Below are 16,910 nucleotides of genomic sequence, written 5' to 3'. Positions count from 1 at the left end.
TATGGTCTGTTCTCCTTTACTTTACCTGGCCAGGTAATGTTACTGTGGTCTCTTCTCCTTTACTTTACCTGGCCAGGTAATGTTACTGTGGTCTGTTCTCCTTTACTTTACCTGGCCAGGTAATGTTACTGTGGTCTGTTCTCCTTTACTTTACCTGGCCAGGTAATGTTACTGTGGTCTGTTCTCCTTTACTCTACCTGGCCAGGTAATGTTACTGTGGTCTGTTTACCTTTACTTTCCTAACGTTACTGTGGTCTGTTCTCCTTTACTTTACCTGGCCAGGTAACGTTACTGTGGTCTGTTCTCCTTTACTTCACCTGGCCAGGTAATGTTACTGTGATCTGTTCTCCTGTACCGGGCCAGGTAATGTTACTGTGGTCTGTTCTCCTTTACTTTACCTGCCAGGTAATGTTACTGTGGTCTGTTCTCCTTTACTTTACCTGGCAGGTAATGTTACTATGGTCTGTTCTCCTTTACTTTACCTGGCCAGGTAATGTTACTGTGGTCTGTTCTCCTTTACTTTACCTGGCCAGGTAATGTTACTGTGGTCTGTTCTCCTGTACCGGGCCAGGTAATGTTACTGTGGTCTGTTCTCCTTTACTTTACCTGCCAGGTAATGTTACTGTGGTCTGTTCTCCTTTACTTTACCTGGCCAGGTAATGTTACTGTGGTCTGTTCTCCTGTACCTGACCAGGTAATGTTACTGTGGTCTGTTCTCCTTTACTTTACCTGCCAGGTAATGGTACTGTGGTCTGTTCTCCTTTACTTTACCTGCCAGGTAATTGTCACAATCGTCGTAGTGAGGAGACCGAAGAGCAGCGTGGTGTGAATACGTACTTTTAATGAATTACAAAAAACACGAAGTACAGTGTACAAACAAACAAACAAACAAACAAGACCGCTATCGAAACTGAGTGCTAACATGCAACATCACATAGATGTTATAACATGGGTTATCACATCCCTGATAACCCATGTTGTTCACCAGAATAAATCCACGATAACCATGTTGTTCTCCGGAATGAATGAATCCCTGACAACCATGTTGCTCTCCAGAATGAATCCCTGATAACCATGTTGTTCTCCTGAATGAATCTCTGATAACCATGTTGTTCTTCAGAATGAATCCCTGATAACCATGTTGTTCTCTAGAATGAATCCCTGATAACCCATGTGGTTCTCCTGAATGAATCCCTGATAACTCATGTTGTTCTCCAGAATGAATGAATCCCTGATAACCATGTTGTTCTCTAGAATGAATCCCTGATAACCCATGTTGTTCTCCAGAATGAATGAATCCCTGATAACCCATGTTGTTCTCCAGAATGAATGAATCCCCGATAACCCATGTTGTTCTCCTGAATGAATCCCTGATAACCATGTTGTTCTCCTGAATGAATCCCTGATAACCCATGTTGCTCTCCTGAATGAATGAATCCCTGATAACCATGTTGTTCTCCTGAATGAATGAATCCCTGATAACCATGTTGTTCTCCAGAATGAATTAACCCCTGATAACCCATGTTGTTCTCCTGAATGAATCTCTGATAACCCATGTTGTTCTCCTGAATGAATGAATCCCCGATAACCATGTCGTTCTCCTGAATGAATTCTGATAACCATGTTGTTCTCCAGAATGAATCCCTGATAACCATGTTGTTCTCCTGAATGAATCCCTGATAACCATGTTGTTCTTCAGAATGAATCCCTGATAACCATGTTGTTCTCTAGAATGAATCCCTGATAACCCATGTTGTTCTCCTGAATGAATCCCTGATAACCATGTTGTTCTCCAAAATGAATGAATCCCTGATAACCCATGTTGTTCTCCAGAATGAATCCCTGATAACCCATGCTGTTCTCCAGAATGAATGAATCCCCGATAACCCATGTTGTTCTCCTGAATGAATCCCTGATAACCATGTTGTTCTCCTGAATGAATCCCTGATAACCCATGTTGCTCTCCTGAATGAATGAATCCCTGATAACCATGTTGTTCTCCAGAATGAATTAACCCCTGATAACCCATGTTGTTCTCCTGAATTTATCCCTGATAACCCATGTTGTTCTCCTGAATGAATGAATCCCCGATAACCCATGTTGTTCTCCAGAATGAATCCCTGATAACCATGTTGTTCTCCTGAATGAATCCCTGATAACCATGTTGTTCTCCTTAATGAATCCCTGATAACCATGTTGTTCTCCTGAATGAATCCCTGATAACCCATGTTGTTCTCCAGAATGAATCCCTGATAACCATGTTGTTCTCCTGAATGAATCCCCGATAACCCATGTTGTTCTCCAGAATGAATGAATCCCTGATAACCCATGTTGTTCTCCTGAATGAATCCCTGATAATCATGTTGTTCTCCTGAATGAATCCCTGATAACCATGTTGTTCTCCTGAATGAATCCATGATAACCATGTTGTTCTCCTGAATGAATCCCTGATAATCATGTTGTTGTCCTGAATTAAGTGTCTTAATAATTATTGCACATTTTTGTATTTCGTAAAGGTATGACAAAGTCATCAGTGCCTGTAGCCTGATACCAGATCTGGCTATTCTTCCCTATGGCGATAAAACTGAGGTAAGGGCTGTTCTGACTGGGTTGTATTGCTGGTTCTGTAGATAGGTGAGTGATGTCTGTACCGGTTCTGTTCTGACTGGGTTGTATTGCTGGTTCTGTAGATAGGTGAGTGATTTCTGAACCTGTTCTGTTCTGACTGGGTTGTATTGCTGGTTCTGTAGATAGATGAGGGATGTCTGAACCTGTTCTGTTCTGACTGAGTTGTATTGCTGGTTCTGTAGATAGATGAGGGATGTCTGAACCTGTTCTGTTCTGACTGGGTTTTATTGCTGGTTCTGTAGATAGATGAGGGATGTCTGAACCTGTTCTGTTCTGACTGGGTTGTATTGCTGGTTCTGTAGATAGATGAGGGATGTCTGAACCTGTTCTGTTCTGACTGGGTTGTATTGCTGGTTCTGTAGATAGGTGAGCGAGGCCTGAACCTGTCTGGGGGTCAGAAGCAGAGGATCAGTCTGGCCAGAGCGGTCTACTCCAACAAAGATATCATCCTGCTGGACGACCCTCTGTCTGCGGTGGACGCCCACGTAGGGAAACACATCTTTGAGGAGTGTATCAAGAAGACCCTGAAGGGGAAGAGTATTATCCTGGTCACCCATCAACTACAGGTAGGGAGTCACTGCTGGTTACGAGCTTACAGTTACGTTTCCCTTGATTATCTCACTCGTTTAGGAATGTGCAGTCTTTAATTGCGTCTTTGTCTTTATATAATTTAAAGACCTTGTAGCCTTGTCACTCTTGGGTGTATTCATGGTGTGTTCAGAACCTAGGGTTGCAAAAACTTCTCCCAGAGTTCACAGGTTTTTTTCAGAGTTTCTGTTCTGGAAGGATTCTCGGTGGAAATATAGGAGGGAATAAGGAACGGGAATCTTTCACCTGGGAATCCTTCGACCAGGATTTATGGAAAAACCGGGAGGAATAAAAAAATATCCAGAGTTTTGCTTCCAGAAACTCCCTAACAACAGGGTGGAGAACCAATCCAATCCAATGTATTGGTCACATGCTTCGTAAAACAACAGGGTGGAGAACCAATCCAATCCAATGTATTGGTCACATGCTTCGTAAAACAACAGGGTAGAGAACCAATCCAATCCAATGTATTGGCCACATGCTTCGTAAAACAAAAGGGTAGAGAACCAATCCAATCCAATGTATTGGTCACATGCTTCGTAAAACAACAGGGTGGAGAACCAATCCAATCCAATGTATTGGTCACATGCTTCGTAAAACAACAGGGTAGAGAACCAATCCAATCCAATGTATTGGTCACATGCTTCGTAAAACAACAGGGTGGAGAACCAATCCAATCCAATGTATTGGTCACATGCTTCGTAAAACAACAGGGTGGAGAACCAATCCAATCCAATGTATTGGTCACATGCTTCGTAAAACAACAGGGTGGAGAACCAATCCAATCCAATGTATTGGTCACATGCTTCGTAAAACAACAGGTGTAGACTAACAGTGAAATGCTGACTTCCCAACAATGCAGAGAACATTTTTAGAAAATTATAGAAGATAATGACACGAGGAATAAATCCACAATGAATAACGATAACATGGCTGTATACACTGGGTACCAGTACTGAGTCAATGTGCAGGGGTACGAGGTCATAACATGGCTGTATTCACTGGGTACCAGTACTGAGTCGATGTGCAGGGGTACGAGGTCATAACATGGCTGTATTCACTGGGTACCAGTACTGAGTCGATGTGCAGGGGTACGAGGTCATAACATGGCTGTATTCACTGGGTACCAGTACTGAGTCAATGTGCAGGGGTACGAGGTCATAACATGGCTGTATTCACTGGGTACCAGTACTGAGTCGATGTGCAGGGGTACGAGGTCATAACATGGCTGTATACACTGGCTACCAGTACTGAGTCAATGTACATGGGTACGAGGTAATAACATGGCTGTATTCACTGGGTACCAGTACTGAGTCGATGTGCAGGGGTACGAGGTCATAACATGGCTGTATACACTGGCTACCAGTACTGAGTCAATGTACAGGGGTACGAGGTAATAACATGGCTATATACAGGAAGTACCTGTACTGAGTCAATGTACAGGGGTACGAGGCAATAACATGGCTGTATAATGTACACAGGTACGAGGTAATAACATGGCTGTATACACTGGCTACCAGTACTGAGTCAATGTGCAGGGGTACGAGGTAATAACATGGCTATATACACTGGGTACCAGTACTGAGTCAATGTACAGGGGTACGAGGTAATAACATGGCTATATACAGGAAGTACCAGGTAATAACATGGCTATATACAGGAAGTACCAGGTAATAACATGGCTATATACACTGGGTACCAGTACTGAGTCAATGTTCAGGGGTACGAGGTAATAACATGGCTATATACAGGAAGTACCAGTACTGAGTCAATGTTCAGGGGTACGAGGAAATAACATGGCTATATACAGGAAGTACCAGTACTGAGTCAATGTGCAGGGGTACGAGGTAATAACTTGGCTATATACAGGAAGTACCAGTACTGAGTCAATGTGCAGGGGTACGAGGTATTAACTTGGCTATATACAGGAAGTACCAGTACTGAGTCAATGTGTAGTGGTACGAGGTAGTTGACTAAGCAGGATAGATAATAAACAGTAGCAGCAGTGTATGTGATGAGACAAGAGTTAGTGCAAAAAGGGTCAATACACCCAGTCACTACGAAGATACAGGCACCATTCCTAACTTTGGATGGTGTATCAATACACCCAGTCACTACGAAGATACAGGCACCCTTCCTAACTTTGGATGGTGTATCAATACACCCAGTCACTATGAAGATACAGGCACCCTTCGTAACTTTGGATGGTGTATCAATACACCCAGTCACTACGAAGATACAGGCACCATTCCTAACTTTGGATGGTGTATCAATACACCCAGTCACTACGAAGATACAGGCACCATTCCTAACTTTGGATGGTGTATCAATACACCCAGTCACTACGAAGATACAGGCACCCTTCCTAACTTTGGATGGTGTATCAATACACCCAGTCACTACGAAGATACAGGCACCCTTCCTAACTTTGGATGGTGTATCAATACACCCAGTCACTACGAAGATACAGGCACCCTTCCTAACTTTGGATGGTGTATCAATACACCCAGTCACTACGAAGATACAGGCACCATTCCTAACTTTGGATGGTGTATCAATACACCCAGTCACTACGAAGATACAGGCACCATTCCTAACTTTGGATGGTGTATCAATACACCCAGTCACTACGAAGATACAGGCACCCTTCCTAACTTTGGATGGTGTATCAATACACCCAGTCACTACGAAGATACAGGCACCCTTCCTAACTTTGGATGGTGTATCAATACACCCAGTCACTACGAAGATACAGGCACCCTTCCTAACTTTGGATGGTGTATCAATACACCCAGTCACTACGAAGATACAGACACCATTCCTAACTTTGGATGGTGTATCAATACACCCAGTCACTACGAAGATACAGACACCATTCCTAACTTTGGATGGTGTATCAATACACCCAGTCACTAAGAAGATACAGGCATCCTTCCTAACTCAGTTGCCTGAGAGGAAGGAAACCGCTCAGTCACCAATGGTGACTTTAAAACAGTTGCAGAGTTTCATGGCTGTGACAGGAGAAAACTGAGGATGGATCAACAACATTGTAGTTACTCCAGAATACTAACCTAAATGACAGAGTGAAAAGAAGGAAGCCTGTACAGAATAACAAATATTCCAAAACATGCATCCTGTTTGCAACAAGGCACTAAACTAATACTGCAAAAACTGATGTGGTAAAGTAATTCTCTTTTTGTCCTGGATACAACGTTTTATGTTTGTGGAAAATCCGGTCTAGAATGTCTGTAGCATTAAGATTTCCCTTCACTGGAACTAAGGGGCTGAAAATCAATCGGCTGCTCGGCCACGGAAACCCATTTCATGAAGCTCCCGACGAACAGTTATTGTGCTGACGTTGCTTCCAGAGGCAGTTTGTAACTCAGTAGTGAGTGTTGCAACCGAGGACAGGTGCTTTTTACGCGCAATGCACTTCAGCACTCGGCGGTCCAGTTCTGTGAGCTTGTGTGGCCTACCACTTCACGGTCGAGCCGTTGTTGCTCCTAGACGTTTCAACCTCACAATAACAGCAATTACCAGTTGGCCGGGGGCAGCTCTAGCAGGGCAGGAATTTTATGAACTGACTTGTTGGAAAGGTGGCATCCTATTGGCGGTGCCACGTTGAAAGCCACTGAGCTCTCCAGTAAGGCTATTTTACTGCCTTTGTTTGTCTATGGAGATTGCATGGCTGTGTGCTCGATGTTGTACACCTCTCAGCAGCGAGTGTGGCTGAAATAGCTGAATCCACTGATTTGAAGGTGTACAGTGCCTTGCGAAAGTATTCGGCCCCCTTGAACTTTGCGACCTTTTGCCACATTTCAGGCTTCAAACATAAAGATATAAAACTGTATTTTTTTGTGAAGAATCAACAACAAGTGGGACACAATCATGAAGTGGAACGACATTTATTGGATATTTCAAACTTTTTTAACAAATCAAAAACTTAAAAATTGGGCGTGCAAAATTATTCAGCCCCTTTACTTTCAGTGCAGCAAACTCTCTCCAGAAGTTCAGTGAGGATCTCTGAATGACCCAATGTTGACCTAAATGACTAATGATGATAAATACAATCCACCTGTGTGTAATCAAGTCTCTGTATAAATGCACCTGCACTGTGATAGTCTCAGAGGTCCGTTAAAAGCGCAGAGAGCATCATGAAGAACAAGGAACACACCAGGCAGGTCCGAGATACTGTTGTGAAGAAGTTTAAAGCCGGATTTGGATACAAAAAGATTTCCCAAGCTTTAAACATCCCAAGGAGCACTGTGCAAGCGATAATATTGAAATGGAAGTAGTATCAGACCACTTCAAATCTACCAAGACCTGGCCGTCCCTCTAAACTTTCAGCTCATACAAGGAGAAGACTGATCAGAGATGCAGCCAAGAGGCCCATGATCACTCTGGATGAACTGCAGAGATCTACAGCTGAGGTGGGAGACTCTGTCCATAGGACAACAATCAGTCGTATATTGCACAAATCTGGCCTTTATGGAAGAGTGGCAAGAAGAAAGCCATTTCTTAAAGATATCCATAAAAAGTGTCGTTTAAAGTTTGCCACAAGCCACCTGGGAGACACACCAAACATGTGGAAGAATGTGCTCTGGTCAGATGAAACCAAAATTGAACTTTTTGGTCAACAATGCAAAACGTTATGTTTGGCGTAAAAGCAACACAGCTGAACACACCATCCCCACTGTCAAACATGGTGGTGGCAGCATCATGGTTTGGGCCTGCTTTTCTTCAGCAGGGACAGGGAAGATGGTTAAAATTGATGGGAAGATGGATGGAGCCAAATACAGGACCATTCTGGAAGAAAACCTGATGGAGTCTGCAAAAGACCTGAGACTGGGACGGAGATTTGTCTTCCAACAAGACAATGATCCAAAACATAAAGCAAAATCTACAATGGAATGGTTCAAAAATAAACATATCCAGGTGTTAGAATGGCCAAGTCAAAGTCCAGACCTGAATCCAATCGAGAATCTGTGGAAAGAACTGAAAACTGCTGTTCACAAATGCTCTCCATCCAACCTCACTGAGCTCGAGCAGTTTTGCAAGGAGGAATGGGAAAAAATGTCAGTCTCTCGATGTGCAAAACTGATAGAGACATACCCCAAGCGACTTACAGCTGTAATCGCAGCAAAAGGTGGCGCTACAAAGTATTAACTTAAGGGGGCTGAATAATTTTGCACGTCCAATTTTTCAGTTTTTGTTAAAGTTTGAAATATCCAATAAATGTCGTTCCACTTCATGATTGTGTCCCACTTGTTGTTGATTCTTCACAAAAAAATACAGTTTTATATCTTTATGTTTGAAGCCTGAAATGTGGCAAAAGGTCACAAAGTTCAAGTGGGCCGAATACTTTCGCAAGGCACTGTAACTGTTTATTTTGGCTGTCCTTTCCCTTTCTCTGTCTGTGATTCAGATGTATTTTAGTTCGGTCAGTTGATTCAGTTGTACGTTTGATTCCCTTTTGAGTCACATAAGGATTATAAAAGGGTTTTATTTTATCCAAAGTATGCTAACAGAAAGAGGAACCCGACAGGGATATCCTCTCTCCCCTCCTCAAGTTATTAACGTTACTATTCCCCTCTCTCTCTCTCTCTCTCTCTGTCTCTCTCTCTCTCTCTCTCTCTCTCTCTCTCTCTCTCTCTCTCTGTCTCTCTATCTCTCTCTCTCTCTCTCTCTTCCTCCCCCCCTCTCTCGCTCTCTTCCTCCCCCTCTCTATCTGTCTTTGTGTGTATCAGTATCTGGAGTTCTGTGATGAGATACTGGTGTTGGAGAGTGGAAAGATAAAGGAGGCAGGGACACACAAAGCTCTGATGAAAGCTAAAGGCCGGTACGCACAGATGATCAACAACTTCCAGATGCAGGTAAGATCTCCCGTTATCCATCTGGTTTCAGAGCCAATAGATACAGGTAAGATCTCCCGTTATCCATCTCTACCTCTGGTTTCAGAGCCAATAGATACAGGTAAGATCTCCCGTTATCCATCTGGTTTCAGAGCCAATAGATACAGGTAAGATCTCCCATTATCCATCTCTACCTCTGGTTTCAGAGCCAATAGATACAGGTAAGATCTCCCGTTATCCATCTCTACCTCTGGTTTCAGAGCCAATAGATACAGGTAAGATCTCCCGTTATCCATCTCTACCTCTGGTTTCAGAGCCAATAGATACAGGTAAGATCTCCCGTTATCCATCTCTACCTCTGGTTTCAGAGCCAATAGATACAGTCCGTAAGGGTGGAGCCAAGAGGAACTGTCATGTTTAATTATTCATTGACTACGGCAACAAGTGAAATTCAATCACTATCCAAGAACATCGTTAGGATCACTCCATCCAGAGGAGACTATGTCCAGTCTAGATATCATGTTTTAGTCTAGTTTATTAGGATTAGTCCACCTGAAGGAGACTATGCCCAGTCTAGATATCATGTTTTTGTCTAGTTTATTAGGATTAGTCCACCTGAAGGAGACTATGTCCAGTCTGGATATCATGTTTTAGTCTAGTTTATTAGGATTAGTCCACCTGAAGGAGACTATGTCCAGTCTGGATATCATGTTTTAGTCTAGTTTATTAGGATTAGTCCACCTGAAGGAGACTATGTCCAGTCTGGATATCATGTTTTAGTCTAGTTTATTAGGATTAGTCCACCTGAAGGAGACTATGTCCAGTCTAGATATCATGTTTCAGTCTAGTTTATTAGGATCAGTCCTCCTGAAGGAGACTATGTCCAGTCTAGATATCATGTTTTAGTCTAGTTTATTAGGATTAGTCCACCTGAAGGAGACTATGTCCAGTCTAGATATCATGTTTTAGTCTAGTTTATTAGGATCAGTCCTCCTGAAGGAGACTGTGTCCAGTCTAGATATCATGTTTTAGTCTAGTTTATTAGGATCAGTCCTCCTGAAGGAGACTGTGTCCAGTCTAGATATCATGTTTTAGTCTAGTTTATTAGGATCAGTCCTCCTGAAGGAGACTATGTCCAGTCTAGATATCATGTTTTAGTCTAGTTTATTAGGATCAGTCCTCCTGAAGGAGACTGTGTCCAGTCTAGATATCATGTTTTAGTCTAGTTTATTAGGATCGGTACACCTGAAGGAGACTATGCCCAGTCTAGATATCATGTTTTAGTCTAGTTTATTAGGATCGGTACACCTGAAGAAGACTATGCCCAGTCTAGATATCATGTTTTAGTCTAGTTTATTAGGATCAGTCCACCTGAAGGAGACTATGTCCAGTCTAGATATCATGTTTTAGTCTAGTTTATTAGGATCAGTCCTCCTGAAGGAGACTATGCCCAGTCTAGATATCATGTTTTAGTCTAGTTTATTAGGATCAGTCCTCCTGAAGGAGACTATGCCCAGTCTAGATATCATGTTTTAGTCTAGTTTATTAGGATCAGTCCTCCTGAAGGAGACTATGCCCAGTCTAGATATCATGTTTTAGTCTAGTTTATTAGGATCAGTCCTCCTGAAGGAGACTATGTCCAGTCTAGATATCATGTTTTAGTCTAGTTTATTAGGATCAGTCCTCCTGAAGGAGACTATGCCCAGTCTAGATATCATGTTTTAGTCTAGTTTATTAGGATCAGTCCTCCTGAAGGAGACTGTGTCCAGTCTAGATATCATGTTTTAGTCTAGTTTATTAGGATCAGTCCTCCTGAAGGAGACTGTGTCCAGTCTAGATATCATGTTTTAGTCTAGTTTATTAGGATCAGTCCTCCTGAAGGAGACTATGTCCAGTCTAGATATCATGTTTTAGTCTAGTTTATTAGGATCAGTCCTCCTGAAGGAGACAGTGTCCAGTCTAGATATCATGTTTTAGTCTAGTTTATTAGGATCGGTACACCTGAAGGAGACTATGCCCAGTCTAGATATCATGTTTTAGTCTAGTTTATTAGGATCAGTCCACCTGAAGGAGACTATGTCCAGTCTAGTTATCATGTTTTAGTCTAGTTTATTAGGATCAGTCCTCCTGAAGGAGACTATGCCCAGTCTAGATATCATGTTTTAGTCTAGTTTATTAGGATCAGTCCTCCTGAAGGAGACTATGCCCAGTCTAGATATCATGTTTTAGTCTAGTTTATTAGGATCAGTCCTCCTGAAGGAGACTATGCCCAGTCTAGATATCATGTTTTAGTCTAGTTTATTAGGATCGGTACACCTGAAGAAGACTATGCCCAGTCTAGATATCATGTTTTAGTCTAGTTTATTAGGATCAGTCCACCTGAAGGAGACTATGTCCAGTCTAGTTATCATGTTTTAGTCTAGTTTATTAGGATCAGTCCTCCTGAAGGAGACTATGCCCAGTCTAGATATCATGTTTTAGTCTAGTTTATTAGGATCAGTCCTCCTGAAGGAGACTATGCCCAGTCTAGATATCATGTTTTAGTCTAGTTTTTTAGGATCAGTCCTCCTGAAGGAGACTATGCCCAGTCTAGATATCATGTTTTAGTCTAGTTTATTAGGATCAGTCCTCCTGAAGGAGACTATGCCCAGTCTGGATATCATGTTTTAGTCTAGTTTATTAGGATCAGTCCTCCTGAAGGAGACTATGCCCAGTCTAGATATCATGTTTTAGTCTAGTTTATTAGGATCAGTCCACCTGAAGGAGACTATGTCCAGTCTGGATATCATGTTTTAGTCTAGTTTATTAGGATCAGTCCTCCTGAAGGAGACTATGCCCAGTCTAGATATCATGTTTTAGTCTAGTTTATTAGGATCAGTCCTCCTGAAGGAGACTATGCCCAGTCTGGATATCATGTTTTAGTCTAGTTTATTAGGATCAGTCCTCCTGAAGGAGACTATGTCCAGTCTAGATATCATGTTTTAGTCTAGTTTATTAGGATCAGTCCTCCTGAAGGAGACTATGTCCAGTCTAGATATCATGTTTTAGTCTAGTTTATTAGGATCAGTCCTCCTGAAGGAGACTGTGTCCAGTCTAGATATCATGTTTTAGTCTAGTTTATTAGGATCAGTCCTCCTGAAGGAGACTATGTCCAGTCTAGATATCATGTTTTAGTCTAGTTTATTAGGATCAGTCCTCCTGAAGGAGACTATGCCCAGTCTAGATATCATGTTTTAGTCTAGTTTATTAGGATCAGTCCTCCTGAAGGAGACTATGCCCAGTCTAGATATCATGTTTTAGTCTAGTTTATTAGGATCAGTCCTCCTGAAGGAGACTATGCCCAGTCTAGATATCATGTTTTAGTCTAGTTTATTAGGATCAGTCCTCCTGAAGGAGACTATGCCCAGTCTAGATATCATGTTTTAGTCTAGTTTATTAGGATCAGTCCTCCTGAAGGAGACTGTGTCCAGTCTAGATATCATGTTTTAGTCTAGTTTATTAGGATCAGTCCTCCTGAAGGAGACTATGTCCAGTCTAGATATCATGTTTTAGTCTAGTTTATTAGGATCAGTCCTCCTGAAGGAGACTATGCCCAGTCTAGATATCATGTTTTAGTCTAGTTTATTAGGATCAGTCCTCCTGAAGGAGACTATGTCCAGTCTAGATATCATGTTTTAGTCTAGTTTATTAGGATCAGTCCTCCTGAAGGAGACTATGTCCAGTCTAGATATCATGTTTTAGTCTAGTTTATTAGGATCAGTCCTCCTGAAGGAGACTATGTCCAGTCTAGATATCATGTTTTAGTCTAGTTTATTAGGATCAGTCCTCCTGAAGGAGACTATGCCCAGTCTAGATATCATGTTTTAGTCTAGTTTATTAGGATCAGTCCTCCTGAAGGAGACTATGCCCAGTCTAGATATCATGTTTTAGTCTAGTTTATTAGGATCAGTCCTCCTGAAGGAGACTATGTCCAGTCTAGATATCATGTTTTAGTCTAGTTTATTAGGATCAGTCCTCCTGAAGGAGACTATGCCCAGTCTAGATATCATGTTTTAGTCTAGTTAATTAGGATCAGTCCTCCTGAAGGAGACTATGCCCAGTCTAGATATCATGTTTTAGTCTAGTTTATTAGGATCAGTCCTCCTGAAGGAGACTATGCCCAGTCTAGATATCATGTTTTAGTCTAGTTTATTAGGATCAGTCCTCCTGAAGGAGACTATGTCCAGTCTAGATATCATGTTTTAGTCTAGTTTATTAGGATCAGTCCTCCTGAAGGAGACTATGCCCAGTCTAGATATCATGTTTTAGTCTAGTTTATTAGGATCAGTCCTCCTGAAGGAGACTATGTCCAGTCTAGATATCATGTTTTAGTCTAGTTTATTAGGATCAGTCCTCCTGAAGGAGACTATGTCCAGTCTAGATATCATGTTTTAGTCTAGTTTATTAGGATCAGTCCTCCTGAAGGAGACTATGCCCAGTCTAGATATCATGTTTTAGTCTAGTTAATTAGGATCAGTCCTCCTGAAGGAGACTATGCCCAGTCTAGATATCATGTTTTAGTCTAGTTTATTAGGATCCCCAATAGCTTTTGCACATGCTGCCACTTCTCTTCCTGGGTTTTCCACACAAAACATCAAATACACAGTCGTATACTGTATTGTCAAGACTCTCGAGAGATAAATATATTTCTCCCACATTATTAATGTATATCACTTAATCCTGTACGTTAGGAACAACCTATGGAGCAGCCGACACAACCAGACCCCATCGACACGAAGGAGAAGAACCTGGATGATCACAAGGGAAAAGGACTAGCTAACCCAGGTTTGATAAGCTACAGATCCATACATATCTCAACATAGACACGGTCTGCTCTCACATCCTGTATGTATGATAAACTAGAGATCCATACATATCACATCCTGTATGTATGATAAACTAGAGATCCATACATATCTCAACATAGACACGGTCTGCTCTCACATCCTGTATGTATGATAAACTAGAGATCCATACATATCACATCCTGTATGTATGATAAACTAGAGATCCATACATATCTCAACATAGACACGGTCTGTTGACACATCCTGTATGTATGATAAACTAGAGATCCATACATATCACATCCTGTATGTATGATAAACTAGAGATCCATACATATCTCAACAAAGACACGGTCTGTTGACACATCCTGTATGTATGATAAACTAGAGATCCATACATATCACATCCTGTATGTAAATGCAATTGCAAACAAAAGTTTTTTGTTCTCGTGTGTCTTGTTTCATACACTACATTCTTATGTGTATCTCTGCGTTAAAAGGTCTGCTGTGTGTCATTACTGGGGATTTAAGTCACGTCTGTTTTTCTCTCCGACAGCTTTTGACATGTCTGATGAGAAACCGGACGAGTCGGGAGGAAGTCGAGCGGTATCACATGACGTCACCGGTAATTTTAGCCCTCCAATCCTCATGAAGTATTATTATGGCTGTAATTTTAGCCCTCCAATCCTCATGAAGTATTATTATGGCTGTAATTTCAGCCCTCCAATCCTCATGAAGTATTATTATGGCTGTAATTTTAGCCCTCCAATCCTCATGAAGTATTATTATGGCTGTAATTTCAGCCCTCCAATCCTCATGAAGTATTATTATGGCTGTAATTTTAGCCCTCCAATCCTCATGAAGTATTATTATGGCTGTAATTTTAGCCCTCCAATCCTCATGAAGTATTATTATGGCTGTAATGTTAGCCCTCCAATCCTCATGAAGTATTATTATGGCTGTAATTTTAGCCCTCCAATCCTCATGAAGTATTATTATGGCTGTAATTTTAGCCCTCCATTCCTTCACATTCCAACATGATGTGTGTCCTCAAGCAGTATTATTATGGCTGTACACTGTGTGACATTTTAAATTAACAAATCAATTCATTCCATCAACATGATGTTTGTTGTTGTTGATTATGTTTGTTGTTGTTGCTGTTGCTGTTGATGATGTCTGTTGATATTTGTTGTTGTTGTTTATTATGGCTGTTGTTGTTTATTATGGCTGTTGTTGTTGCTGTTGCTGTTGATGTCTGTTGATATTTGTTGTTGTTGTTTATTATGGTTGTTGTTGATGATGTTGTCTGTTGATAGTTGTTGTTGTTGTTGATGATGATGTTGTCTGTTGATAGTTGTTGTTGTTGTTGTCTGGTAGAGTCTAAGGACCAACTGGTGACTCAGGAGGGTTCTCAGGAGGGTTCTGTTGCCTGGAGGACCTACCACCAGTACTGTAAAGCTGCAGGAGGTTAGCAACACACCTTACACACACCACACTCTGAACCTTAACCCCGAGTTAACCCTGACCTCTCTCATCTGGTCTCTCCTCTTGATATTTTTTCTTGTTTTTTTTCTCCTTTATTTAACCAGGTAAGCTAGTTAAGAACAAGTTCTCATTTCCAATTGTCTCTGATCTCTCATCTTTTCTCTCCTCTCGTCTCTTTTCTGGTCTCTGGTCTCATCTTTTCTCTCCTCTGGTCTCTCCTCTCTCATCTGGTCTCTCCTCTCTCATCTGGTCTCTCCTCTCTCCTCTGGTCTCTCATATTTTCTCTCCGCTGGTCTCTCCTCTCCCCTCTGGTCTCTCGCCTGGTCTCTGGTCTCTGATCTTTTCTCTCCTCTGGTCTCACCTCTGGTGTCTCTGGTCTCCAGGGTACATACTGCTGTCTCTCATCATCATCATCTTCATCTGCTTGGTGGGGACCACTGCCTTCAGCAACTGGTGGCTCAGCTACTGGCTGGAGCAGGGATCAGGGGTAAGTCTACTGTAGTGACTTTTCCTTATGTTTAAAAAATGTTTGTCAATTGACCCTTCGCTAGGCCCCTGCCCCCTTTGGTTACTATAGCAACCTCTGACAATATTTTCTTTGGAAGTCCAATTCATCACTCAAACCACTGGGAGAAATCCCCCTTACAATGATGATGAAGACCAATTCACCACTCAAACCACTGGGAGAAATCCCCCTTACAATGATGATGATGAAGACCAATTCATCACTCAAACCACTGGAGAAATCCCCCTTACAATGACGATGATGAAGACCAATTCACCACTCAAACCACTGGAGAAATCCCCCTTACAATGATGATGAAGACCAATTCACCACTCAAACCACTGGGAGAAATCCCCCTTACAATGATGATGATGAAGACCAATTCATCACTCAAACCACTGGAGAAATCCCCCTTACAATGATGATGATGAAGACCAATTCATCACTCAAACCACTGGAGAAATCCCCCTTACAATGACGATGATGAAGACCAATTCACCACTCAAACCACTGGAGAAATCCCCCTTACAATGATGAAGACCAATTCACCACTCAAACCACTGGAGAAATCCCCCTTACAATGATGAAGACCAATTCACCACTCAAACCACTGGAGAAATCCCCCTTACAATGATGAAGACCAATTCACCACTCAAACCACTGGAGAAATCCCCCTTACAATGATGATGATGAAGACCAATTCATCACTCAAACCACTGGAGAAATCCCCCTTTACAATGATGATGATGAAGACCAATTCACCACTCAAACCACTGGAGAAATCCCCCTTTACAATGATGAAGACCAATTCACCACTCAAACCACTGGAGAAATCCCCCTTACAATGATGATGATGAAGACCAATTCACCACTCAAACCACTGGAGAAATCCCCCTTACAATGATGATGATGAAGACCAATTCATCACTCAAACCACTGGAGAAATCCCCCTTTACAATGATGAAGACCAATTCACCACTCAAACCACTGGAGAAATCCCCCTTTACAATGATGAAGACCAATTCA

The 16,910-nt window shown here is 41.8% G+C and overlaps 1 protein-coding gene across 1 annotated transcript in view; it reads left to right on the top strand.

Annotated features, from left to right (window-relative positions):
* Positions 1 to 16,910, top strand: part of LOC110511555 (multidrug resistance-associated protein 9) — a 122,754-nt gene that overhangs the window by 57,066 nt on the left and 48,778 nt on the right. Inside the window, exons 14-20 of the mRNA XM_036981679.1 lie at positions 2,517 to 2,589; positions 2,991 to 3,194; positions 8,964 to 9,089; positions 13,799 to 13,892; positions 14,451 to 14,519; positions 15,272 to 15,361; positions 15,763 to 15,866. Coding sequence (XP_036837574.1) covers positions 2,517 to 2,589; positions 2,991 to 3,194; positions 8,964 to 9,089; positions 13,799 to 13,892; positions 14,451 to 14,519; positions 15,272 to 15,361; positions 15,763 to 15,866 — 760 coding nt within the window. The remainder of the gene's footprint in view (positions 1 to 2,516; positions 2,590 to 2,990; positions 3,195 to 8,963; positions 9,090 to 13,798; positions 13,893 to 14,450; positions 14,520 to 15,271; positions 15,362 to 15,762; positions 15,867 to 16,910) is intronic.

This window comes from Oncorhynchus mykiss, chromosome 6 (genome assembly GCF_013265735.2).
Source record: "Oncorhynchus mykiss isolate Arlee chromosome 6, USDA_OmykA_1.1, whole genome shotgun sequence".
Classification (NCBI taxonomy): domain Eukaryota; kingdom Metazoa; phylum Chordata; class Actinopteri; order Salmoniformes; family Salmonidae; genus Oncorhynchus; species Oncorhynchus mykiss.
The sequence above is the reverse complement of the archived record's forward strand: the minus strand, read 5'-3'. Positions and strand labels throughout refer to the sequence as shown.